The sequence below is a fragment of the Pan paniscus genome, chromosome 5 (assembly GCF_029289425.2).
Source record: "Pan paniscus chromosome 5, NHGRI_mPanPan1-v2.0_pri, whole genome shotgun sequence".
NCBI classification, from domain to species: Eukaryota; Metazoa; Chordata; class Mammalia; order Primates; family Hominidae; genus Pan; species Pan paniscus.
Genome location: NC_073254.2, coordinates 78,495,050 through 78,522,191, shown reverse-complemented (window position 1 = coordinate 78,522,191; position 27,142 = coordinate 78,495,050). Strand labels below are relative to the sequence as shown.

Sequence of the window (27,142 nt, the reverse complement as noted above, 5' to 3'; positions counted from 1 at the left end):
TTGCAATCTATGTACCATGACTTACATATTAATAACCTCAGGAAATTAACCATTCTCAAAACTTCAGTTTACTGGGCTATAAAATGAGATTAATAGTACAGGTTGAGTATCACCCAAAAATCAAAATACAAAATACAAAACTTTTTGAACACCAAAATGACATTCAAAAGGATATGCTCATTGGAGCATTTTGGAGTTGGGATTTTCAGATTAGGCAGGCTTGCTGAATGAGTAAGTATAATGCAAATATGAAAAAATAAAATCCAAAATCTGAAACACTTCTGGTCCTAAGCATTTCAGGTAAGGGATACTCAACCTGTATTATCTACAGCTCTTAAGGTTTTCGTGAAGATTTAGTAAGATAGAGCTAGCAAAGTAGTTTTGCACAGTATTTGGTACATTAACTTCCACACATTTTAACTATTTTTTCCACTTCCTTTATATATAAAATCCCTTAAGAGAAAAGAGCTGGGTGCTTTCTTTTTAAGCTGCATCTGCCTACAATACTCATCTTGAAACCACTTTCTCAAAAATCCTAAGATTAACACTAGTTTCATGACAACATATATAAAATAGCAGTTCAAAGAATAATTTATCATCTTCTGAGTTTTTGGGACCTTACTGTGATGGTTAATTTGATTTTTTAATTATTTAGTTGACAATAATATATGTTTATGGTGTACAACATATTTTGAAATATGTATACATTGTGGAATGGCTAAATCAAATTAATTAACATGCATTAACTCACATCAACTTTTTTGTGGTGAGAGATTGTTCACTTTATACGTCAACTTGGCTAGGCCATGATTCCCCAATATCTGGTCAAACACAAGTCTAAATGCTGCTGTGAAAGTATTTTTTAAATAATTAACATTTAAACCAAAAGACTTGAGTAAAAAAGATTACTCTCCACAATATGGGTCAGTCACAATCAATTAGGTAAAGGTCTTCAGAGACAAAAATGGAGGTCCCCTGAATAAGAGAAATTCTGCTTCCAAAATGCCTTTGGACTCAAACTGCAACATCAACTCTTCCCTAGGTCGCCAGCCTGCCAGCCTACCCTGCAGATTTTGGGCTTGCCAGCCAGTCTCCACAATCACATAAGCCAACTCCTTAAAATCAATCAATCAATCTCTCCCTCTCTCATTATAAACACACACACACACACACACACACACACACACACACACACACACACAAAATCTATTGGTTCTGTTTCTCTGGAGAAACTTGCAAACTCAGTGAAGTTTGTTAATAGCTTTATTACTAACACAAAATTAATATTACTAACAGATGAAAAAATCTGAAAGCAAGGAAAGTAATGCAAACACACCATAAAAGAAATAAACATCAAGGTAACAATGGAGAGGGTTCCAAAATCCCTAAGTAACAATTACTGGATGCCAGAAATTTTATATTTATTATGACTTAATTAAAAGAGTCACTGGTTCAATATGGCAGACTTTGTACATCTTTATTTCTCTCCCCACCCCCAAATCCCATTAAAATGAGAAGAAACAGAAGGTAAAAACCTGTAACAACAAAGTGAATAAAAAGAAGACCAAAAGCAAATGAAAGATTTAAATACAATTCTAGGAGATGAAGAGAAAACTGAACAGAAAAGATTACTAAAACAGAGCATGAAAAAGTCATAGCCTAGAGTCCAAAGGAGCTGAAGCTTAAGAAGTTGTGAACAACCTTGTCTAACAAACTTTTAGAATCTCTAAAAATGAAATGATAGATGGCATAAGTAGTGAGCTGGGCTAGACATAAGGATTAACTGAAAGCCTTAATACTTTAATACTGAGAGGTCAACCTCATCTCTTCCCCTACTTGAATACCCAGCAAGGCCTACAACCAAGCATTGAACTCAAAGTAAGAGAAAGTATTTTCTTAACCCTGAACTTAAATTGAATGAACTGAAGGAAATAGGACAGTTACCATCTAATGATAAGGTACTTCTCACCCTGGTTCCCCAAAATAACCTCAGGCTATCTATCTAAAGCCTACTTATCCCACAGCAAAACTTGACTAGATTTCCTATTCATTGTAAATATTAACAACCAACCAAAAATAATCTGACCTTTGGGGAAAGCACACAGTACTATGAGAAAGATCAAAATAAACAAATAGGAAAATTAATTCAGACTATATATAAAGAGAGACTTATTCAGTTGACCCTTGAACAACATGGGTTTGAACTGCGCAGTTCCACTTATACATCGATTTTCTTCTACCTCTGCCACCTGTGCGACAGCAAGACTAGCCACTAGCCCCTCTTCTTCCTCCTCCTCCACAACCTACTAAACATGAAGATGAAGATGAAGACTTTTTTAATAATCCACTTCCACTTAATGAATATTAAATACATATTCTCTTTTTGATGATTTTCTTCATGACATTTCTCTAGTGTACTTTATTGTAAGAATACAGTAGATAATACACATAACATATAATGTACAAAATATGTGTTAATCAGCTGTTTCTGCTATCAGTAAGGCTTCCAGTCAACATAGGCTATTAGTACTTAAGTTTGGGGGAAGATAAAAGTTATATGCGAATTTCTGAATGCAAAGAATGGGGGCTCTGTGACCCTAAATCCCACATTATTCAAGAGTCTACTGTATATCCCTTTGAGAATAGACTACTACTAAAAACATGGAATAAAGAGAATACATGAAAGAATTCTTAGCAACAGTAAAATATTTGTCAAAATGAAATATTCAAAGACGTGGAAAATATGGCAATAAGTATCTAGAAAGACATAAAGCAAAACGTTGGAAAGACGCAAGAAATACGTAAAAAGCACCAGCCAACATCTGTCTTCCAGGAGTTTGCAGAGAAAACACAAGAAAAGTTTCCAGACTTGAAGAGAACACACTCCAAATTGAAACGGCCCACCAAGTGCCCAGGGAAATAAATGAAAGGCTAATGCAGATACATCACTGCAATTTCAGAACATCAAAAGGTAAAGAGAAGATCCTAAACTGGGTTGGAGGAAAGGCAACCTAACAATGCAGCAAGCCTTATATAAGTATCAGGCAACACAGCAGCAATATTAAATGCTAGATGGCTAAGAAACAATGAGTTAAAATTTGAAGGAAAAGTGATATTCAACTTTGGATTCTATGTAAAACCAAATCATTACTCAAGTATGAGAGTATTAGAAAATTACCAAGGACTTCAACAAAGAAAGAGGGTATAGATAAAAAATAAAGAAGATCGAATACAGGGAAACAATAGCTCTAATCAAGGAGAGCAGTAAAGCTCAGAGACAGAAGATGTATAACATGCCTAGAAAATGACAAACTCAGGGGGCTCTGGGCAACAAATCTCCAGGGGAAAAATGAATTCAATAGACCAATAGTAGGCTCAAAATCTTGGAAAAAGAAGTCTCTTGTAACAGCACAGAAATGCAAGTTTATACAAACACACATACAAACACACAGTCAGCAACTGTACTAGAATAAAAACTGTACTAGTCTTGGTCCAAGGTGTCTTGGTTTTTTTAGGGTTTCAGGAATACAATGGAATAAATTTAAGCAACAGATGAAGAAACAAAAACTATCAGAGATACAGTAATGAAGACAAGATTAATTTTATTTCACATTTTAAGTTAAAAAGAAAAAATTAAATCGTCAATGCAAAGTACAACTAAGATATATTCAGTTTTATATTATGTCAAGCTATGGAAAGCAAAAATAAATGTAAGCAAGTAGAACTAAAACAGAAAAGCCACAGAATATGCAAAATAAAGACTTCAACTGGAAAGCTCTGGCCTTGGGCCAGAAATTCCCTACTCTGGATTTTCTGAATTTATAAAGTGATACTTTAGTATTTACATTAAAAGATGTATATGTTTTAACTCTGAGTTCAATTGTTACTTTTGTTATTAAGGATGGCTGCAGCAATGACTATGGAAAAATATTTGAAAAGAACTGCACAATCTATTAGAAATGTCTAAAGCAGGGGCGGGCACAGTGGTTCATGCCTGTAATCCCAGAACTTTGAGAGGACAAGGCGGCAGAATGGCTTGAGCCCAGGAGTTCAAGACCAGCCTGGGCAACATAGCAAAACCCCAACACTGCAACAAAAAAAGAAAAAGAAGAAATATCTACATAGAACAGCAGTCTATAACCCAGAAAAAGCATAAGAAATAAAACAACAAGAAACAAACTGAACTAAGAGCAATTAAAGCTGCTTATATAAATGTAGTAGTTACCACTGTGCTTTTAAGCTATATTGCATATAATTTAAAGAAGCTATGAAATACATAAAGCCTACCAATAAAACTTAGGACTAAAGTGAACATAAAAAATCATTTGTATTTCTTTTTATAAAAAGAAATAACAGTTTCATGGATAATTTAGTTTGGAACAGACCTTAAAAGGTCACCTGAAGCCAGGCGCAGTGGCACATGCCTATAATCCCAGCACTTTGGGGGGCTAAGGTGGGCAGCTCGCTTGAGCTCAGGAGTTTGAGACCAGCCTAAGCAACATGGTGAAACCCTGTCTCTACAAAAAAACACAAAAACAGGCCGGGCATGGTGGCTCACACCTGTAATCTCAACACTTTGGGAAGCCAACGCAGGTGGATCACCTGAAGTCAGGAGTTCAAGACCAGCCTGATCAACATGGAAAAACCCCATCTCTACTAAAAATACAAAACATTAGCCAGGCATGGTGGCGGGCATGGTGGTGGGCGCCTATAATCCCAGCTACTTAGGAGGCTGAGGCAGGAGAATTGCTTGAACCCGGGAGGCGGAGGTTGCAGTGAGCTGAGATAGTGTCATTGCACTACAGCCTGAGCAACAAGAGTGAAACTCTGTCTCAAAAATAATAATAATAATAATTAGCAGGGCGTGGCAGCACACACCTGTAGTCCCAACAACTAGGCAGGCTGAGGTGGGAGGATCACTTGAGCCTGGGAAGTGGACATTGCAGTGAGCTGAGATTGTACCACTGCACTCCAGCCTGGGCAACACAGTGAGAGCCCCATCTCGGAAAAAAAAAAAAAAAAAAAAGGTCACCTAATACAAATAACTATCTGATGCCTGAATCCCCACTGAAACACCTCAGTCAAAGGGTCATAACCAGCAAAAGCAAAAATCCTATATGCCCAGCCAGGGAACCTATTATTCCATTTTGGAGAACCACAAGTTCCCCCTTTTAGCCACTTAAACTCTGCCTCCCCCTAACTGCTGCCTAAGGGACCTAGGTCTTTCCCTTTTATTCATAAAGAAGTCAAATCTCTTATCAATATGATAAACTTCCAAATATCTATGGCAGCTACTAGGTCATACTCTTTCGATCTTTTGGCATTTCCTCTTCTTCCCTAAGTTACAGCTCTAATTCTATGAAGTGTTTACCTCTCTTTTATCTTTTGCTCTCTTCAAAACATACTCCACGTTCATCTGAACCTCTCTACGTAAAACTCAAAATGATATGTAATCTTAATCATCAATCTTCCAGAAATGTTTATTCTTAAAGGGTATGTATGTGCTTACAAGGTTCATCAGTTCATCTTGTTCAACATTTGATAAAAAGTATATACTTTGTCTTAACCAATGTATTTCCATCTCATCTGCATGGCTACACGTATTAAATTTGTGTTTTTCATGTTCAACCATGATTGTCTCTGTAATAATAAGTCTCCCATCAAAGAAAAGCCCAGGACCCAGTCTTCACTGCAGAATTCTATCAAACATTTAAAGAACAAATACCAATTCTCAAATTCTTCCAGAAAATTGAAGAGGAGGGAATTCTTCCTAACCCATTCTGTGTGGCTAACATTACCCTGATACCAAAACCAGACAAAAACACAACAAAAAAAGAAAATTAGAGGCCAATATCCCTGATTAATATAAATGCAAAAATCCTAGCAAACTGAATCCAGCAGCACATTAAAAAGATCACTCACCACAATCAAGTAGCATTTATCCCAGGAATGCAAGAATGGTTTAACATATGAAATCAATAAATGTGATACATCACATCAACAGAATGAAGAACAAAAACAGTATGATCATCTCAATAGACACAGGAAAAGCGTAAGTGATAAAATTCAACATCCCTTCACAATAAAAACTCTCAACAAGTTAGGTATAAAATAAACATATCTCAACACAATAAAGGCATGACAAACCACAGTCAACATCATACTAAATGGGGGAAAGTTGAAAGTTTTTCCTCTAACATCTGAAACAAGACAAGGATGCCCATTTTCATTCGACACAGTACTGGCAGTCCTAGCCCAAGCAATTAAGCAAAAGAAAAAAATATTAAATAAAGGACATCCAAATTGGAAAGGAAGAAGTCAAACTGTACATCTGCACTGTTAGAACTTATAAACAAATTCATTAAACTTGTAGGATACAAAATAAACATACAAAAGTCAGCAGCATTTCTATATACCAAAATAAACTAGTGGGGAAAAAAATCAAGAAAGCAATCCTACTCACCAAAAAATGTAGAACACTTTGGTATAAATTTAAGCAAGAGGTTAAAGATCTCTGCAAGGACAACTACAAAAAAAACTAATAACAGAAATTAAAGAGAACACACATCAAAAAATGGAAAGACATCCAACGTTCGTGGTTAGAAGAATATTGTGAAAATGACCACATTACCTACCAAAAGCAGTGTATAGATTCAATGCAATGCCTACCAAAATACCAGTAACAATATTTACAGAAATAGAAAAAAAAATCCCCAAAACCACACAAAAAAAAATACACAGAACCACAAAAAAAAAACTAGCCAACATAATCCTGAGCAAAAAATGCAATGCCTACCAAAATACCAGTAACATTATTTACAGAAATAGAAAAAAAAATCCCCAAAACCACACACACAAAAAAAATACACAGAACCACAAAAAAAAAAAAAACTAGCCAACATAATCCTGAGCAAAAAATAATAATAATAATAAAGCTGGAGTTATCACACTACTGGACTTCAAAATATACTACAAAGCTATGATAACCAATACAGCATGGTACTGGCCTAAGAACAGACATACACACCAATGGAACAGAAAAAGAAACCCAGAAATGAATCCACATATTTATAACCAACTGATTTTCAACAAAGGCACCAAAACAATCATTTGGGAAGGAATAATCTCTTCAACAAATGGTGCTAGGAAAACTGGATATCTATGTGCAGAAAAACGAAACTAAACCCCATCTCTCTCCATATAGAAAAATCAACTCAAAATGGATTAAAGACTTAAATGTAAGATCCAAAACTAAGAAACTACTAGAAGAAAATGGGGGAAATGCTTTAGGACATTGGTCTGTGCAAAAATTTTATGGAGACCTCAAAAGCACAGGCAATAAAAGCAGAAGCAGACAATTGGGATTAGATCAAACTAAAAAGCTCTGGACAGCAAAGGAAACAATAAACAGAGTGAAGAGAAACCTATAGAATGGGAGAAAATATTTGCTACTGAGCCATCCAACAAGGGATTAATACCCAGAATATATAAGGAACTCAAACAACAACAACAACAAAAAAGCAATCCAATTTTTTAAATGGGCAAATAAGCTGAAAAGACATCTTTCAAAATAGACATACAAATAACTAACAGGCATACGAAGAAAATGCTCAACATTACTAATCATCTGGGAAATGCCAATCAAAACTACAATGAGATATCATCTCATCCCATTTAGAATGGCTATTATCAAAAAGATAAAAAATAATAAACACTGGCAAGAATATGGAGAAAGGGGAACTCTTACACACTCCTGGAGGGAATGTAAATCAGTACTGTCATTATGGAAAACATATGGAAGTTCCTCAAAAAACTAAGAACAGAACTACCATATGATCTAGCAATCCCACCACTGGGCATAAATAGCCAAAGGAAAAGAAATCAGTATCTCTGCACTCCCATGTTTATTACAGCACTATTAACAATAGCCATAATATGAAATCGACCTAAGTGTCTACCAACAGGCGGATGAATAAGAAAATGTGGTATATATACACAATGGAATACTAACTAACCATTAAAAAAGAACAAAATTCTGCCATTATGGGAACACAGATGAGCTCTAGGACATTAGGTGAAATAAGTCTGGCACAGAAATATAAATACCGCATGCTCTCACTCATATATAGCAGCAAAAGAGTTGAGCTCACACAAGTAGACAGTACAATAGTGATTACTAGAGTTGGGGAAGGGGAAGGAGCAGGGGGAATAGCCAAAAGTTTGTTAACAGATACAAAATCACAACTAGGCAGGGCACGGTGGCACACACCTGTAATCCCAGCACTTTGGGAGGCCAAGGCAGGCAGATCACTTGAGGTCAGGAGTTCAAGACCAGCCTGGTCAACATGGTGAAACCCTGTCTCTACCAAAAATACAAAAACTAGCTGGGCATGGTAGCAGGCCCCTGTAATCCTGGCTACTCAGGAGGCTGAGGCAAGAGAATCACTTGAACCCGGGAGGTGGAGGTTGCAGTGAGCCAAGATCGGCCCCCTGCACTCCAGCCTGGATGACAGAGAAAAACTCCATCTCAAAAAGAAGGAAAAAAAAGAAAAAATTACAGCTAGATAGGAGGAATAAATTCTAGTACTCCATTAACACTACAGGGTAACTATAATTAACAATTTATTGTGCATTTCCAAATAGCTAGAAGGGCAACTTTTGAATGTTCCTAACACAAAGAAATGACAAATATTTGAGCTGATAAATATGCAAATTAACCTAATTTGATCATTACATATTGTACACATGCATAAAAATATCACTGTACCCCACAAATATGTACAATTATGTGTCAAAAACAATTTTTTAAAACTCGATTCTCAAAAATAAGTTATTAGTGTAAAAGGTTCATTGAAGCACAGAAGCTTTAAAAAAATCAAATACTAATAATAAACAAAAAGTCAAGACTCCAGTGAAGATATATAATGAACTTATATGTGTAGTTGGATTCAGAGATCTAATTAATATGCACAAATAGCCCCACCAACCCCCAAGAAAGTACAAATAGGGAGTAATAAATATCTGAAAACTGAATTTCACTAGACCAGAGAGCCACTACGTTTAGTTCCATGTACTGTCTGATTGAAATGCTGTCCAAGAGAAACACAAAGCCATAAAACCCAAAACTTTTTAAATAAATCTGTGACACACTGGTACACCAAACCTTTTTTCCAGAACAAGTGCAATATAATTTTTCCAATATTACATAGATGAATTGTCTAGTGATAAAGGAGCCTCAAACTAGGTATGACTAAAGTTTAAAATTCATATGCCAAAAAAGGGACTAAATCACACTATTACTGATAGTTTTACTAATTGTAAAACTAGTCTTAACATATATTACAAGTATTACAACACTTTGCTTGAAAGCAGTGCAAGTAAAAATTCTATCGAACAACACTGCTTGATGTCATATAATATCAATGTCATTTATGATAGGAAAGCAACATGTAATGTAAGCAGGTGTTTTCCTTTACTTGAAAAAATACTCAATTACACAATATGAATCAACTCTTCCCAAATATTTGGGATACCTGTAAGAGTTCAATGACTTTTTAATTTGCTTAACCTCCAAAAACCATACTAGAGAATTTTTTTTTAATTAAGTGAATGATGATTTTGCTAGCCATAATGCAGCCTTGAAAGGACATCTTGGTTTCACTGAAGGATGCAGTAGCTGCAAGTAGTAACCTACAGTAGCAGATAAGAGTGCTATTTGAATGAAAGGCTGCTCTAAACACTCTTGTTTCTACAGTATGTCTGTTTTGTTGGTCTTAAAACAATGTTGAACTATATTGTAAAAACTAAAGATATCAACTTACAGCCACTGAACATTTATTTTCAATATACCATATTAAGAAATGGATTGTAAACACAAGATTGTTCCACACTTATGAATCATAGCTTAGCTGTCAATGTAAAAAGGGAACACATTTGTTTGTAAAATGAGAGATAAAATAAACATTTCTTCATAACACTGATAATGCCAGTAAACACCATTTCAGTGATTTTGAATACACTCCTCAAGTGGTATATATAAACAGTATATTCAGTATCTCAAACCTGTTACTTGGGAAAATACTCTTTTGCTTACTCGCTAGAGGTTAAAAAAATGTATTAATGGGCACATCTAAAAACCATATGCAAACACTACAATTACATGAAGTAATACTTGACACAGTCAAAAGCATTCAAAGAAGAAAGCTGGCTGCTTTCTCTCAAAATAAAACAATTGGCATCCCAACTTTTGTGTATCCAACAGAGCACTAAACGTAATTTTCAGTTTAGTTTCTTATTTTTATAATTTTCTAAAACTATGATTTTTTGAGACAGCTGAAATACAATCCAAATCACTATGTCAACAACAAAAATACTGGTCCGAAACCAGCCTGGTTCATCATAACAGAAAAGATGATATAGCAATTATTTTGGTAGCTAATTTTAGCACTAAGGTTACAAAATAGCCACAGTCTATAGCTTTCATTGGTCTAAGGAATACATATAGGATTATTTCCCTGCTTAGCTTCAATGAAAACAGCTAGTAAAAGCCCATAGTGCCAGAAACAACAATCTGGGCAAGAACTATGTTGTTTTTATTTAAAAACAGCTGAAGTTATTTATAAATAGCTGAAAGTTCCTGTCCACACAGGGTTTTCATCAATAATTACAATAAGATTTCCCAGGCCAAGCACAGTGGCTCACACCTGTAATCCCAGCACTCTGTGAGACAGAGGCCGGAGGATAGCTTGAGGCCAGGAGTTAGAGACCAGCCTGGGCAATATAACAAGACCCTGTCTCTACCAAAATAAATGAATAAATAAATAAATAAATAAGATTTCTTTTTTGCAATTATCTCTTAAATCTAACAAAAAGTTAAATTTTTTTTCAAAAATGTTTTCCATTTTGCTTTCAGAAAATGTGTGGGCCTTTTACTGACCCAAATATCCCAAAAGGAAAAGAACTTTGAAGAAATCAAGATAAATCCCCTGCTAGATGGCACAATGAAATTTAAACAATCCTAAACAGAAAAGCCTTATTAAGTTTCCCCCACATATTTCCTTACATATCTTAAAAACATATACACTATACATATACCAATACAAACATTCTGCTACAGAACCAAAGATAAATAATTCTAGTAACCAAATTTTAATATCAGAAAATTTAGGAAGTAATTTAAGTTCCTAAATTTAAAAGTTCATTTAAAAGATAACAGAATCACAAACGAATAATAAATTGTATCTCAAAAAATTTCTATGTACTTCATAAAGGTGCTCTAAGTCTTCTATTAGCAAAAGAAATGTACAACAAAACTGAAGAGATTTTTCACATTAATAAAAACTTTTCATATCAACAGAAATCAATTTTTAAAAAAGGACAGGAAGTAGGAATACAGGTATTACTATAGGGGTGGAATTTTATAAGTAAAATAGTCTAACAAGATGACACGTGTCAGTTCCACATCCAATATAACCACCCTTGAAGGTAATTGGAGTTCCAGCAACAACCATGTTAATATTAAATAAGTGTTCTTCCTGAATTTGGACTAAACTAGGAAACAGTGAGCATACAACCAAACACTGTCAAAAATGCTTAAAAATAAAGATAATTAGAGCTACTATACTGACACAAGCACCAAAGTAAAAAACTTGAACAATGCATACATAAAACAAAATTTTAAAAGCTTTAAAACATTTAGAATACAACAACAGAACAATGTAAACCTAAGTAATAACACAACATAATATAAATAATTCAGAGATACACTATTAGCAAGCAATTCAAAAGACCTCAGTTTTAAGTTGTTAAAATGAAGCTTCCTAGTAGCCAGTGTTGAGGTCCTCAGGCAGAGTAACCTGACAAACTTAAGGGCCAACAGCAGACCACCTATTCCCAACATTAAGTATTGCCATATTAAATTTAAAATATACATAGAAAATGTTTTAAAAAATGAAAAATATGCTGAACAAACTGTACAGGAGAAAAAGTCTAGTCAATGAAAAACAAACCAACATCACATAAACCTGAGAACTATTTACTCTAGGGAATGGTGAGGGAAAACCTTACTGTTCCATGGGAGGCTGATTTTACCTTTACCTATAATTTTACTCACAGAATAGCTATTAGTAATTGCCACAACGTTTACAGTAATATTTTCTCTGCTTTATAAAAGAAAAACTGTTTTTTATACATTAACATGACAAAGTAATTTCTTATTAAGAATAGTTTAGCCTTACAGAAAATTACTATCTTCAGTCTTTCAGTTACTTCAACTACAGACCCTTTTCTGTCCAACAGAAATATAAGACACGTATGTAATTTTGAATTTTCAAGTAGTCACTTTTAAAAAGGCAAAAAAACCAAAACAAGTGACATAAATTTTAACCACAAATATCCAAAATATCACCTCAGCACATAAGCAACATAAAAAAATTGAAGAAATATTTTTTAACTTTTTTTCATACTGAGTCTTCAAAATCTAATGTGCATTTTATAGCACATCTCAATTAGGACCAGACTCATTGCAAGTGACCAGACTCATTGCAAGTGACATGTGGCTAGTGTTTACTGTCCAGGGCAGCAGAGGTATAGAGTTCTTTCTCTGGTTTTAAGATACATGTACAAAATACCAAAGGAGGTGAAATGGGAGCAAACAATGTAAATATTTCAGGGGCTGGGAGGTATGGTGAGAAAGGTCAATTCAGCCATCCCCCGACTCCAGCAGGCCTAAGGTGACCACATGTCTCAATTTGCCGGGCAATCCCTATTTACTAAAGAGTCCCAATTTACACCTGTTGTCATGATGTAATTATTAAAGTACTCTCTGTAATTCTAGTAAGTGTCCCATACTGGATAATAAATTATATGGTCACCCTACCTATATCCATAATATCCTTGAGGATAACTCCACACTCCTTGGAAGAAAATGTAGTTTAAATTTTAATTCTGATGCCTGGAAAAGAAGCTCTAAATTCAAAGGAAATAACCCTAAATTTACTACCCTCCTCATTAAAAAAAAAAAGAAAAAAAAGAAAAAAGAAAAAGCTGCTGAAAATTTTTTTATTTTAAATTGCAGACTAAAAAAAAAAAAAAAAAAAAAAGTAAGAATTACCTGTTGAACAAGGCATCTGGAAATTGGGATCATTGCTATCCAAAACAGGCAAACAGAACTGGTTACTTGCAGATCCTAGCATAGGATCCTTATCGCTGAGCATGTTCTTCAGCGAGTCCTCTAAGACATTTTGACTTGCACTAAAATCCTCACAGACTTCATTCTCCAGGTTGGATCCTAGAAATAGGGCATCATCTAAGTGTTCAGTAGGAATTAAATGATTAAATGTATCAACTATATCCATGAAGACTTCTGTGTGTCTTTCAGCCCTATAGAAAGACAAAAAAAATACCATAAGAAATAAAGCTATCAATTGAAAATCACCTAATACCAAATTATTTTAATAGTTTTGAGTCTAAGAACACACTTAAGGTATTTCTGAATTGTTGTTTAAAAAAAAATCCTCACTTGTTTTTAGAATATACATTTGGAAATGTAGAACGAATCTTTACTAAATAATGTTTCTTCATCATGCATGTAGTATATCACTTTACCAGAAATCCTACTAAATGTTTACTCAGTTCATTATTTTTAGGAAAAAAAAACTATGTATATAGTCCATTAACTTGACACATACGAAAGAATTACATGGCTTAAAGCATAAAAACAATTGTTTTTAACCACAACCTTTTCACAAATTAAGCATCAGACACTGCTTTTACAATAAGTCCACATAAAAGAGCTAAAATTAAATATTTTAAATTTTTATCCCATACCTATTAAAACCATAAAGTAGGCTTGTTTTATTTACAAAGTATTAAAATTATTTAAAGAAAGGTAATATATATAGACAAAGGGCTTTTATTGTGGGGGAAGAGGTGGAAAATGAAAAAGAAACTATTAACCCAACAAATCAAAACTTAAAAGACTACACACACACACAAAGATGTGCACAAACACACCTTTTTTCAAGGCCCCCTTTTAGGATAAAAACAAGATAAATGACACAAAAACAATCTATGTCATGTATTTAGATTTATTTTAGTTACGTGTGGTCTATACAAGTATCAAGTTAGTCTCCCATTTGAATTGTACCTACATTGCTCAGCAAAGTCATTTCAAAGCTCTACAGGAGCCTCAATTATGAAAAGTTAAAACAATTAAGTTAAACCAGTTTGAGAGAAAACTGAATCAACATATTTTAGGGGGTGGAAAGTCAACCGAAAAAAGTTAATATTAATTTAACAAAAAGTCCCAGTGATTAACCTATAACATCCTGGGCTCCTTAATTCCAAGATTTTTGAGATTAGCTCCAAATTTAACAAAATTTCCTCAAACTAGTCTTGAATTCTCTCCCCCTATAAAAATGAGAGAAGAATTTCAGATACACGCTAACATTCACTAGTTATATATGTCATACTGTACAAAACATTTAACCAACATTTATATAATTTAAGCCCCAATAATAAACAGGGTCTATTATCATCCTCGCATTATTTTAAAAAATGCACTTGAATAATTTAAATGTCTTCCCCAAAGTCACAAAACAGAGCCAAAATTCTAGCCTGGGTTTCAAGCTCCACAGCCCATACCCATTAATAAGTGTTACCCTTTCACACTGAGCTAAGGGCTGGGATGATCTGACTCATTAAGGGCTCTTTAAAAACAATTTTCCTGCCAGGCCCAGCGGCTCATGCCTGTATTCCTAGCACTTCGGGAAGTGGGCAGATCACTAGAGCCCAGGAGTTGGAGACCAGCCTAGGCAACAAGGCGAAACCCCGTCTCCACAAAAAAAAATACAAAAATTAGCCAGGTGTGGTGACGTGTGCCTGTAGACCCAGTTACTCGGGCGGCTGAGTTGGGAGGATCACTTGAGCCCGGGAAGTGGAGGTTGCAGCGAAATCAACCCACTGCACTCCAGCCTGGCAAAAGAGCCAGAACCTGTGCCCAAAAAAAAAAAAAAAAAATCCAACAAATTAGTGACTGCCTGGGGCCACGAATAGGGAAAGGATGAACTGCAAAAGGGCAGGTGGATACCTGAGAGGTGACGGAAATGTCCTAAATCTTGGTTGTGATAATGGTTTCACGAAATCTGTTCATTTTTAATGAATGCATTTATTATACCTCAATTTTTTATAAAAAATAAGCAAATTCCTCTCTCACAAAAGTTAATGTCCTTCTAAATAGAAGTTTCAGTATCTCTTCTCATTTTTTTCCATTTATTTACACTGAAATGTTAATAAAGCACTGAAAGAAAATGCTAACTACTTTACAGATTTGCTGCTTATTTTACATGCATTCTCTCAACTGACAGAAAATTGTAGCTAGCAATGCTGAAGAAAACTCAGGACAAGTTCCTTTAAGAATTCCCTACCACTATATCATCTCAGTGCCAAAGAAAGTCTCAATTATCATACAACACCAATACTTACGCCCAATATGTTTTTAGGTTCCAAAAAAATTTTAGTATATTAAATTCTGGTAATTAAAAATAATTTATGAAAATATTCACTAAATGTTTACAAAATTAAGTAGAACTACCAATGAATTCATTTATCTGAACATACTGGAATCCAATACAGCAAGCCAAAGCCACCTCCTCTTCGGAGAGTTGCATCCCAATTAGTAATCTTTTTTCTCAGATCAATCAAAAAGAAAAAAGGCAGTTTCAGCCCTAGAAACAAATGGCTAACCTTCCTTCAAAAAACGGTATACTGAATCTACTGAAAAAGTAAATGCACTTGTTACCATAGCAACATGAGGCCAGCAAATTCTGCAAACTTCCTATGAGGTCTTCCTGTTGTACCAACTATATGCTGTGAGCTTTCAAGTGATGGGAACATTCACAACATTCAGAAGTTATGGTCACAAAGCTCAAGATCCCATAGCTATACTGAAGACCAGGCCATTCTAACTAGTCATCTAAAGGAGCAATTTTTTTTGTTTTCAATAATACTGCTATTAGTGAAACCATCCTAAAACTCCTTTACTGAAAGTGGCTTCAGAGCCTGTAATATATTTCTTGAAGATCGATTTTTTTTAAATAAAGCATATTGTAAATAAAATGGGTCAAGTTTTCCAGTAACCTTTTTAAGTCAAAACTATTATGACTTATGAAGTATGCTTCCCCAGATTTAAACAGGCATTATCAGGAAAAAGGTTTCCACAGTCACAAGTGGAGATAGACTGAAGTTATGTTTCTTTAACGATACCGTTTATTTATTCATCAAATGTTTACTAAGCAGCTACCATTGTGTGAGACATGTTTAGTAGGCTAATGAAAATGGGAATCTTCTAAGAACATAGTAATAAAGCATATCACATTTGTGAGTCCAAAGAAGACAGTTTCCACAGGACAAATCACAATCCTAGTGTTTCATGGGACACGTTTTAAGGAAAATTGTTATAAATGAGTCAGAATAATTTTTCTTACGTGGTTCCAACTGGCTCTGGAGATAATTCCAAAGAGAAAATGCCAAAAATGAACAGTATGTAGCCATCCAAAAGAACTCCCTTGAAAGTAACATTTACTGGAGGTATAATTCATTTTTAAAAATCAGTTTCAGATATAAAGTGATCAGTCTCAAAAATAAAATAGCTCTAATGCTAAACAGGCAAACAAATTAGCCAAATGTAGAAATATTTACTCACTCGTAATGGATACAGTAATCTATTAAACACATTGTGGTACCCTGGATTAGATCATGGAACAGAAAAGGGACAGTAGCAAAAAAAAACTGGTAAAATCAGAATAAAGTCTGTAATTTACCATTATCATTGGTAATACACCAATAATAATAATCTCTGTTCTGATAAAGGCACTAGCTTTATGTCAGATGTTAATAATCAGGGAAACTAGATAAGAGTATATACAAACACTACACACCCTTTGCAACTTTTCTATAAATATAAAATTATTACAAAATAAAGTCTTAAAAAAACTAACCTAAGAATATTCTGGGATACCTAGTAATGTGGCTAACAAAGATAATCAGATCTAATTAAGGGGGAAAATTAGGAGCCAATTTAGTATCTTTGTTAATTAAACAAATTGTCTAATTTAAACAAATTCCTGTTTCTTACACTAAAATTTTACTTAAATGCTTTCCTATATTTGGCATTCTAAATTTAATAAAACATAGGAAGCCCATCTACTGGCATTCTAAATAATTAAAACATAATAAGCCTATATAGGGTGTATTTTAAATGGCTAATGATACGTGTATATCCAATTAAATCCGTATTGGTAATTTGGGAATATACATGTTAAAGTCAGAAATTGTTTCTGGGTAAATTCATGTTTACAGACAACAGAATATATGCAGCTAAGTATATAAGTGAATAATCTGCATAATTCAAAATTATTCATTTACTCATACATGTGTTAAGCATCTACTACAAAGCATTTTAAGTCTAGTGAAATGAACCCATCTGAAAGTCGAAGAACTCACAATTCAAAACGACATAAACATATAAGCAAATACAACACATATAAACATCACAACAAAATGCTAAGTGCTGTATTGAAGGGCTTCACAGAGGAAGGTAAAACTCCGGAAGCTAACAAAGGCTAGGCAGGTGATGATGTGTAAGCTGGATCCTAATGGTCCAGAGGATATTCTAGGCAAAGGGAACAGCATGTCTTAATCATGAATGGCTGAGTTTGGTCCTGATGGACCATTTATAAAGACTCAGAATACAACTAAAAATAATTAGTACTAATTTGCCAAATAAAATTTAATCTGAGTCCGAAGATATTTCCTGCTTTAAAATATGTTTCATCTGTAATTCTCAGAGAATTATACTGAAGCCAGGTTTAGTTTATACTAACAAAATAGCCTAATTGCTTTTCAAGTGTTTCAAGTATTAATAGAATGCAAAAAGATGAGATTTAGAAAGTGTCAACAGCAAAAAAAAATTTCACTTTAGGCCAGGCGCCATGGCTCACACCTGTAATCCCAGCACTTTGGGAGGACAAGGCGGGCAGATCACCTGAGGTTAGGAGTTCGAGACCAGCCTGACCAATATGACGAAACCCCGTCTCTACTGAAAACAAAAAAGATTAGCTGAGTGTGGTGGTGCATGCCTGTAATCCGAGGCTGAGGTGGGAGAATAGCTTGAACCTGGGAGGCAGAGGTTGCAGTGAGCCAAGATCGCACCATTGCACTCCAGCCTGGAAGACAAAAACAAAACTCCGTCTCGAAAAAAAAAAATTACACTTTACAAAAACTCACTTTAACAGCAAATTAAAATTCTCTATCCCAACTTTTTAAAAACAACTTCAAAGTAAACCTATGAATTCTATCCTATTATTTCCTAAAACACACACACACACACACACACACCAAAAATAAATCACTAAAGCTATCAAAGGCCAAAGAGGTTATATACTAAGATGAAGTTGTCTCTCACGTAGTCTACATTTGTGTCTGTGGGTGTGTGTGTAGGGGGGTGGTGTGAGGGGAGCAAAATATATCAGGAGACCAATATCGCTCAAGAAAAGTTATACAAGGCAATAGTGATGGTGGTGGTGATGGGGGATTGGTCTATGTATGATAGTAAGTGAAGGCCTCACAGCGTAACATTTGAACCAAAATCTCAAGTGAGGTAGTGATCAATGCATAAATGCCAAAGAGCAATCCAGACAAAGACCCAGAAGTACAAAGGTCTTAAAAGTGGAGCGCACTTGATGCCTTCAGCCCCCACACCATCGTTTAAAATAAGCAATTTCATCAGGCATGCTTACTAAAAACAAATTCCTAATAGGCAGTAGCAGTAGAAGAACAAAACTACTACCAGTAATGATAAAACAAAACTTCTTGTGCTCAAACTTCAAGACAGGCATTGTTCTACATGCTTTATATCTATAATTCTCAATCAGAGGTGAGTATGCCCATGCAGAGAACATTTGCCATGTCTAGAGACATTTTTGGTCATCACAACTAGAAAGGGTACTATTTGCATCTAGTAAACATACTATAATGCACTAGGACAGCCCCACACACACAAAAAAAATTATCCAGCCAAAAATGTCAACAGTCAAGTTTAAGAAATTCAGCTCTACATTTTTTAATTCATTTAATCCTCAAAACAACCTTATATTATTATCCTGATTATATAAAAATTGAAATAAAATGAAATTAGGATCAAAGAGTTTAAATAATTTGCCATAGTAGGTGATGGAACTAAAAGTTGTTTGGTTTTATTTGTTTGTTTGTTTGTTTAAGCCATCTCCTACAGGAAGAACAGAGCTAAAATCTGAACCCAGAAAATTTCATTTAAGAGTCAATGTGCTTACAACTACCCTATGTGTTTGTAAGGTTAAACTCACTGGATATTTACTGTGTGCAAGGCATTGTGCTAAACAAATTAAATGCATCATGCCATTTAATCCTCACAACCAAACCATTAGGCAGGTACTATCATCCCCAATTTACAAGAGAGGGGCTAAAGTTTAGCAAAGTTACACCCAATATTACAAAATAAATAAGTGACAGAGCCAGGACTCAGATCCACTCTGCATTACACTAAGGTCAGTTCTTAACTACTATGATATAACAACACTAAAGATGAATCATGGGTTATCCATCCTTCGAGGACAGAGTCAAAAATTAGTAAGTGGTTAGGCCATGTGGTATGACACAATACTACAAAGTATCATTCTACGAAGCAATTCAACCTAGTCATCTACTCTACACCCCCACTTCAAATTCTGGTTCAGTTTCATTAGTTAGAATCTATTGGCAAGACATCATTAAAGAAAGCAAGGATCATAACTTTTCTAAATGTATCTGGTAAAAAGAAGATATCAAAGTGTCTGCTGCACAAAGACAACTAAGACCAAAGCAGACCTAAGTCCCTAGGAAAGGATCTGAAGATGTTGAAACTGGCAAACGCAGAATTACGGTAGCCAACAGTAACAAGAAAGAGTTAACTTCAAAGTTTACAACTATATTGGCATTATATCATAACTGACATTATAAACATTAGGAATTTGAATAAACCACCAAAGTAGTGGACCTAGCTCATCATTAAAACTATGGCCTAGGGAGTAACAACCCAAGCTAACGTGTAATTGGCACACACTATATGCCAGGCCCTGTGTATCGTATGCATTATCTCATTAGTTCCTCACAGCGACCCTATAAGGTAGGTGCAATTATTAGTCCTTTCTCTTTAGAGCAAACTGAGACCCAGATAATTACATAATTTGCCCAAGGTCACATACCCAATATTCCTACATTTGAACCCATTCAGTGTGATTCCTGAGCCTACACTTTTACACTCTATAATGCACTCTACACATTAATTTTTATGCTTTTAATATATCATTAATGAAATCTTAAAAAATGCTAGAAACAAAAGTGACTCATCCTTCTTCCAAAATAAAACAGGAATATGCACTTAGCCACCCTCTACACATTTAAAAAAAACAAAATGTAAGCCTCAATGCACATGAACATCATTGGAGGAAAAGCAATTTATCAGCTACAAACTTTTCCATTTATTTTCAGTCTAAAACTTTATGCTTTCATGTGCCCAGCTCATGCAAATTACAAACGAATTAAAATGTTAAAGTTCAGCCTTTCTGTATAATCTACCACGCTCTTCGAAACTGTCTAATAAAGTTAGATTATGCCAACAGGTTAAAACTTCTGGAAATATCTTAAAATTTTTACCGAACTATTTCTCTATATCCACTCTTCACTGTATAATAGTCATAAAATTTTAAAATACCATTAAAAATGGTCTAAATTAAGCACATTATGCAGGACAATAATTGTCAAGTCCACACATATAGCAATTCCTCATAAAACTCTTGATATTTTCCCCTTTAACTCTAATACACTGATTAACATCAGATGTCAATGAATCTTGTTTCCCAGACTATAATATCTTTACTGAGAATAGAAACAGCCTCAGGGTCTCATGTATGTTTAATCACATCAATACTCTCAATATCTTTCCATGTGTAATCAAAGGGCAACAATTAAAGAATATTTTTTGACTGTGTTCTCAAAAATGCAACAGTATCATAAATGTCTAACAGTTTGCCAAGCAATTTTTATAGTTGAAAAAGTGTCTATCCTTCTGAAAAGATACTCCAGAATTCTGAGAGAGTGCTCCAAGAAGAAATAAGAGAAACAGAGCCCAAGATGTACTTTTCCAGAAAAGAAAAAATCCAGCAGCCACTTGTCAGAAAGAATTCTTGAAATGTGGATGAATAAAAACTGTTAGAAATCAGCACCCTAAGAATCCTGAACTCCTTGACACTGTGTGGTGAAATATGTATTTGTAATACACAAACCTAAATGTTGACCAAAAAATCTCATTATCTCACTAAAAAACAGAAAAGTTATTATCTCCAGAAAAAACATATGTAAAAAGGATTTTATGAGAAATTTAAATGGATCTTAAGAAGGCAAAATGTATCAAAAAAGCAAACACCATCCCACCATGTTAAGGAAGATAAACATCATCTATTTCAGTAACTGAAACACAGAATTGTATGTATAATTTTCATTCACCAGTTTTTCCAAGTAGGCCTTATACTATGAAAAAAATCTAAGCTCTTGATTTTGCAATACTCCAAATTGCCACTTGCTGCCTCCCAACTTTTATAAGTAATACATTACATAAGTCAAAGACTGTCAACTTTCCTAATGGATTCCAATACTCAATAAAATTTAAATTTTAATAACATAGTTTGAAATGATTAAAGACAAATTCCTTTCGATTTTTCTATCTTGAAATGTGCATCTGACCAAACCAATTTTTTACCTACATTTACATAGACCACTTCTCAGAGGTGACTTTTCTGATTATGCAACATATAAGTATACCATAAGATCAACATGATAAAGTTATCTGAAGTCTATCCCAACAAGAGAAAATGCATAATTCACGTGTATGCAAAAGCAGTAAAATAAACTATATTTTTCTATTCTTCAATAAATGAACCTATAAAAAATGTAAATAAGAGGCAAACTTTGGTCCCATCACTGGCTCATTTTTATCATTTTGACAAATTACCGAGTACAGCTATCTGAAAAAGCTTAAAATCTAAAGTTGTAATCTTTTTACATAAAAGTAGCCCGTTGCAGGACTGATTGTGTGGCTCAATCAGAGGAATCATCACTCCTAGTCTGCCACTAAACTCTGCTACTATCACCAGAAAATGAAGTATGTATTGTAAAATAATAATAACAGTGATAATGACAATGATGATGAAGGAAAGAATCATTATGGTAATATATAGCCAGTAAACAGATGAATGAAGAGAAAAATTAGTGGGGAAAACGGCTAAGTGATAACTAAAGTTTAAAATTACTATTTAAAATAACAATAATCTTTACACAACACCTTTTTGTGCTGTGGAAGGGAGCTATAAATTCAAAAACGTAAGTATGCTACAATAGAAAAGTTTCTGGTGCTTTGACTCAACATGTCGCTCTATCACAAACATACATCTTTTTCTACAAATATTTTCACAGTTCCAAACACTTCATTCAGGAATCGAAAAATGAATAATGGAGGCGTAGTTTTGTTAGGTCTTTAACAATCATTTTGTCAAAGGGAAGACAAGTTCGACCCCAAAATAGTAACTAAATACAACAACGTACTGTTTAAGTACTCCCTATAGAGTTTACTGCATTGGTTTTTAAATTTAGCTTAAAATAAGATAGTAAAGTTAGTATTTAGAGAAGCCTCAATAATCGATTATTCTTTTTAAATTAAATATCTCTACATGTAATGCAGATTAGGACTAGAATATTAAAGCAGTGTTGCCACTTAACATTAATCCATGAACATATTCTACGCTGACTACTGGAAAGCACAATAACCACCCCAATCTAGTCTCTAGGAATTGGCATTTAAAAGCCCAAAGATGGAAAAAGGTCACCTAACCCGGCAACACATCCTGAGGGAAAGGAGGGACACAGGACTCCGTGCGCGATATCAACATTCTCTTCCTTTCTACTCTCCGCACCGCCCCCGCCCCCCGTGTCAGGTGATCAGTTATTTAGCACCATTAACACGTACGTATCGACAAGTGGTTCATTAAATTACATGTATTATCGGAAGGCAAGAGTCTAGGCTTCTCATTTCAAACTAAGCAAAAGGAGTCCACAGTTTGAGTCCCGGGCACAAAAGCGCGCGGTAACTGGAGGATAAATGGAACAGCAACTCTCATCTCCAAAAAGCAGCAGCAGGGAGCAGCCTAGCAGCCAGGGCCAGTCCCAGTTTCCCGAACCAAGGCCCAAAGCTCCATGCTGGGGCTCGCTGAGAAGGAAGAGGCCCCAACGGCCGGATCCGGGGGCCTGCGAGACGGGCCTTCCAGGCAGCGCCCGCCGTGCCTCGGGCCTGCGCGCCCGCGCCTCAGCGGCGGCGGGGCGCCCTCGCGGCACACGGCTGGGTACCAGTGGTCGGGAGAGAGGCCGTGGTCCCGACCCTCCGCCTGGAGACCGCGTCGCTGCGACTCCCTCCCCAGCCCGCGGTCCAAATGGTCCACAGGCGGCAGCGGCGCGGCCCAGGTAGGCCGAGGACGTTGCGCAAGAGGCCCGAGAGGCGATCTCTCGGCTGCGCGGGAGAAAAGCGCGGAGAGTCCGCCGCGGGAGGGGCGGAGAGGCCCGCGGAGGCGCTGTGCGTGTGGAAGGGGATGGGGGAGGGGAGGATTGCCCGTCTCCCTGGCCGCGGCCACAGCCGCAACTCACCCAGCTCCGCCAGACGAGCGCTACCACTGGCAGCAAGAGGAAGATGGTGGACGCTGCCGCCGCCGAAGAGGAGGAGGAGGGGGCCCGGTGGGTGCCGCGGAGAGGGGGTACGCGCAGGACGTCGGCGTCGCTGCCACAGCCTCTTTTCCTCCTGGGACCAAATGGCTGCTGCTGACGACACTATTCTTGGCTTCCGCGCCGCCCTCCTAATCCTCGTTGCAGCCGCCGCCGCCCTGAGCCCGAAGGTCGCTTGCCGCGTGGGGACCGTGCGACGGCGCGAGACCCCGCAGCCATCGGCGTGCGGCGGCGGCGCGGGAGCTGGAGAGGGGCCGTGTCACGTGACCCCACTGTTTACCGTTCCGGGGGCCGCGGCCTGCGTCGCTGCCGCGCCTGCGCGCTTTAGGGCCTCGAGCGCCGCGCCTCCGTGGGGCCCCGGGCTGCAGCGCTTCCCGGCGTTGCCGCGCCCCTCCCTGTCTTCGGAGGACGCGGCACCGCCTGCGGGCTTCTAGCTCACACCTCCGGGCCGCCGGGAGGGGCGAATCAGAGGAGCGCTTTTTCTCGACCGTAGTAAGCACTAAGGCTTCACAGTTAATATAATATTGATGCGCAGCTCCCCAACCCCAGGTACTTTTTATTAATTGACTGTGAGTTCAAGAATGGTAGAATAGGATGGAGTAGATGAGCCCCTCTGCCCAAATATCTGTGCTGGCTCGGCACAGCAGCCTTACCATTAACTACCTCCGTTACCCTCACCCTACATGGCTGATCTACCTCAGGACTCAAATTGCTACCTCCAAGAAACATTCTTGGTATCCAGTAAGCAGTCTTCAGAATATGGTCCCAGGTTTCCCTGAGGGATCGCCAAGACCTTTCAGAAGAGCCTCCATTCCTTTGCCAGGAGCATGTGTCTAAGGCCAAATTTTCTTCCCACCCTTCAACCCAAACAGCATATAGCAGCTGATTCAATGCAGAAACAGATAAGAGAATCCAGCCATCTTCTATTAAGCCAGACATTGAGGAAATCTGCAGAAATTTTAGATATCACCCTTTTATTAATTTGGAAAATATGCTTTTCATAAATACATTATTTGTGGTAACAAATATTGTGTAGAGGTCCAGAGACAAAAAAAGTTTGAGACCCACTGGTCTGCTTCCACAGACACTTGAGCTAACTCCTATCTCAGCCCTTAATAAGCACTGTGAAGTAATTGTTGCTTGTCAGTCACTCCAACCAAAAGGAGCTACTTAGGGACAGGGTTTGTGGCTTTTATCTACAGGGACTATTACAGTATTCTGCCAGTACCTGCTGAGCACCTTACTGTGTGGTCTGCACTGTTCTAAAACCTTTACAGTACTTGTTGATTTAAGCTTTAGACCAACCGCAGCCCACATTGTAAGATTAGTGCAGGGTGGAAGAATAAGTCACAGGCATGTGGTGAAGATCTGTTCTTTCCTCTCTCTAGTCTTCTGATATTTTAAGCACTCTTAATAGCAAATGCTCTTCTACAAAGGAAGTTTGGGTTGTCCTGATTCCACTGGATTCTTAGAGTTTCACCGCCTGTCTTGAATAATCAATCCCTCAAGACTTTGTTTTACAATCTTTTTGTAATGTGTTTTTGAGAAAGGAAAATAGAAATGAGAAATTTTTTTTTAAATTCTCACTTGGGATGTCTGGGATGAATTATAAAAACAAGCCTAATGTTATTCTTACTCTTCTGGTGGATCTCAGTGTGACGTTTTAAAAGGGCGTTCGGAAAGAGTAAAATTATTGTTATAAACAAAATCCAACCCCGAAGGAATTCAACAGAGTAGAACTTGATGAGGGAGACCACTAGCTGGAAAATCCCTTAGAAGGGCTGAGGAAAACTTACCTTCTCAGAGAAGTTTTAATAAATTTAAGATAAAACAAAATGGAGATTAAAAGAAAATGTAAGAATCATAAGACTGTCACATTTACAAAGCAAAGATTTCTGATCCTTAAAAAGTCAACAAGCTTGCCATAGGCATGATGTTTTGATTCTGTTATTTTGAACCAGCCAAGTGCCCAGATTCACATTTGTCCACTAATGGTCTTTGCTTTTTGCTTCCAGATGTAAACACGAACTGTTTATCTTATACCCAATTCATAGAAAGGTTAGTAGAAGAAACAACCAGCATAATAATACTGGCAACAGCTGTAACTGCACACAGGACTTATTGGAAGATCAGATTGTATCAGTAACATTGAAAACTCCAAATTAACTTAGGAAAATTAAATTTGGTAGGAAAACAAGACAGAGTAATTGATAATGACTAAAACTGACAGTGTATTTGTATTTAACTAAAAAATTATCAAAGAAGGAAAAGTGATAAAATTTGGATCTTGCAAAACATTGACCCAAGAAAACTGAGCCTGGCAGAGATTAAGACCATGGAAGACAGTAAACAATGTAGATACAAAAGTCAATTTTGATATGAAAAATGCTTGTCATCACTGAAACATTGGTCCCTACAGTAATCAGTAAACTAAATATGGAAAAAAAAATTGGAAGAATTAACCACTATGAGCAGAAAGTCAATAAAAATATTAAATTTATTTAATGAAGTTTTTTCTGGCAAACACTTTGTAGACATGTACTTTAGTGTTAATTTAGAATAGATTTAAATGTTCGTATGCTTAAACACAGAATCAAAACAGTGGGGTCAAAAGATCTCAAACTCAGCCGGGTGCGGTGGCTCACGCCTGTAATCCCAGCACTTTGAGAGGCCAAGGCAGATGGATCACCTGAGGTCAGGAGTTTGAGACCAGCCTGGCCAACATAGTGAAACGCCGTCTCTACTAAAAATACAAAAATTAGCCAGGCATGGTGGCAGTCCCATGTAATCCTAGCTACTCTGGAGGCTGAGGCAGGAGAATGGCTTGAACCTGGGAGGTGGAGGTTGCAGTGACCCCAGATGGCACCACTGCATTCCAGCCCGGGCATCAGAGTGACAGAGACAAAAAACAAAATAACTCAAACTCATTTTACCGATATCACCATTGAACTTGGAGGCTTAAGTTACAACACTTTTTCTTACATCGTGGGCTTGCTGCCTTCCACACATTTTTTTTCCTAGTTTCTCCGGAAAGATGGCCCACAGCTACTCAGGCTTTCAGCAGTAAACAGTGGGTGAAAAGAAGTGCAAGCCCCACCGGGAGGTTAAAATTTCCATAGCTTACCTCTGTTGAGGGGGTGGTGCCTAGGAAGGCTGGGTCAAACAATAAAATAAAGCTTTTCCGTGCATCAGGACTGCACAAGCTATAAAGCACCTTTGTAAACTTCAGCAACTTTAAGGCACAGGAAAAGAGCAGAGAGAGACCTGAGGCATCAGATTTTTAACTAACTCTGTGATTAAC

The 27,142-nt window shown here is 36.6% G+C and overlaps 1 protein-coding gene across 4 annotated transcripts in view; it reads right to left on the bottom strand.

Annotated features, from left to right (window-relative positions):
- The window catches only part of PHF3 (PHD finger protein 3), a 78,455-nt gene extending 54,341 nt beyond the window's left edge, over positions 1-24,114 (bottom strand). The window contains exons 1-2 of one of the 4 annotated variants that reach the window (XM_034962295.3): positions 23,767-24,114; positions 13,112-13,288 (exon numbers count right to left, since the gene is read on the bottom strand). In XM_034962295.3, the coding sequence (XP_034818186.1) occupies positions 13,112-13,214 (103 nt within the window). In that variant the 5' untranslated portion in view covers positions 13,215-13,288; positions 23,767-24,114. Of the gene's footprint in view, positions 1-13,111; positions 13,381-23,122; positions 23,552-23,766 lie in introns of those variants that run through there. The other 3 variants (XM_055113712.2, XM_034962297.3, XM_034962298.3) reach the window with 3 other exon arrangements.
- Positions 24,115-27,142: the final 3,028 nt, after the last annotated feature.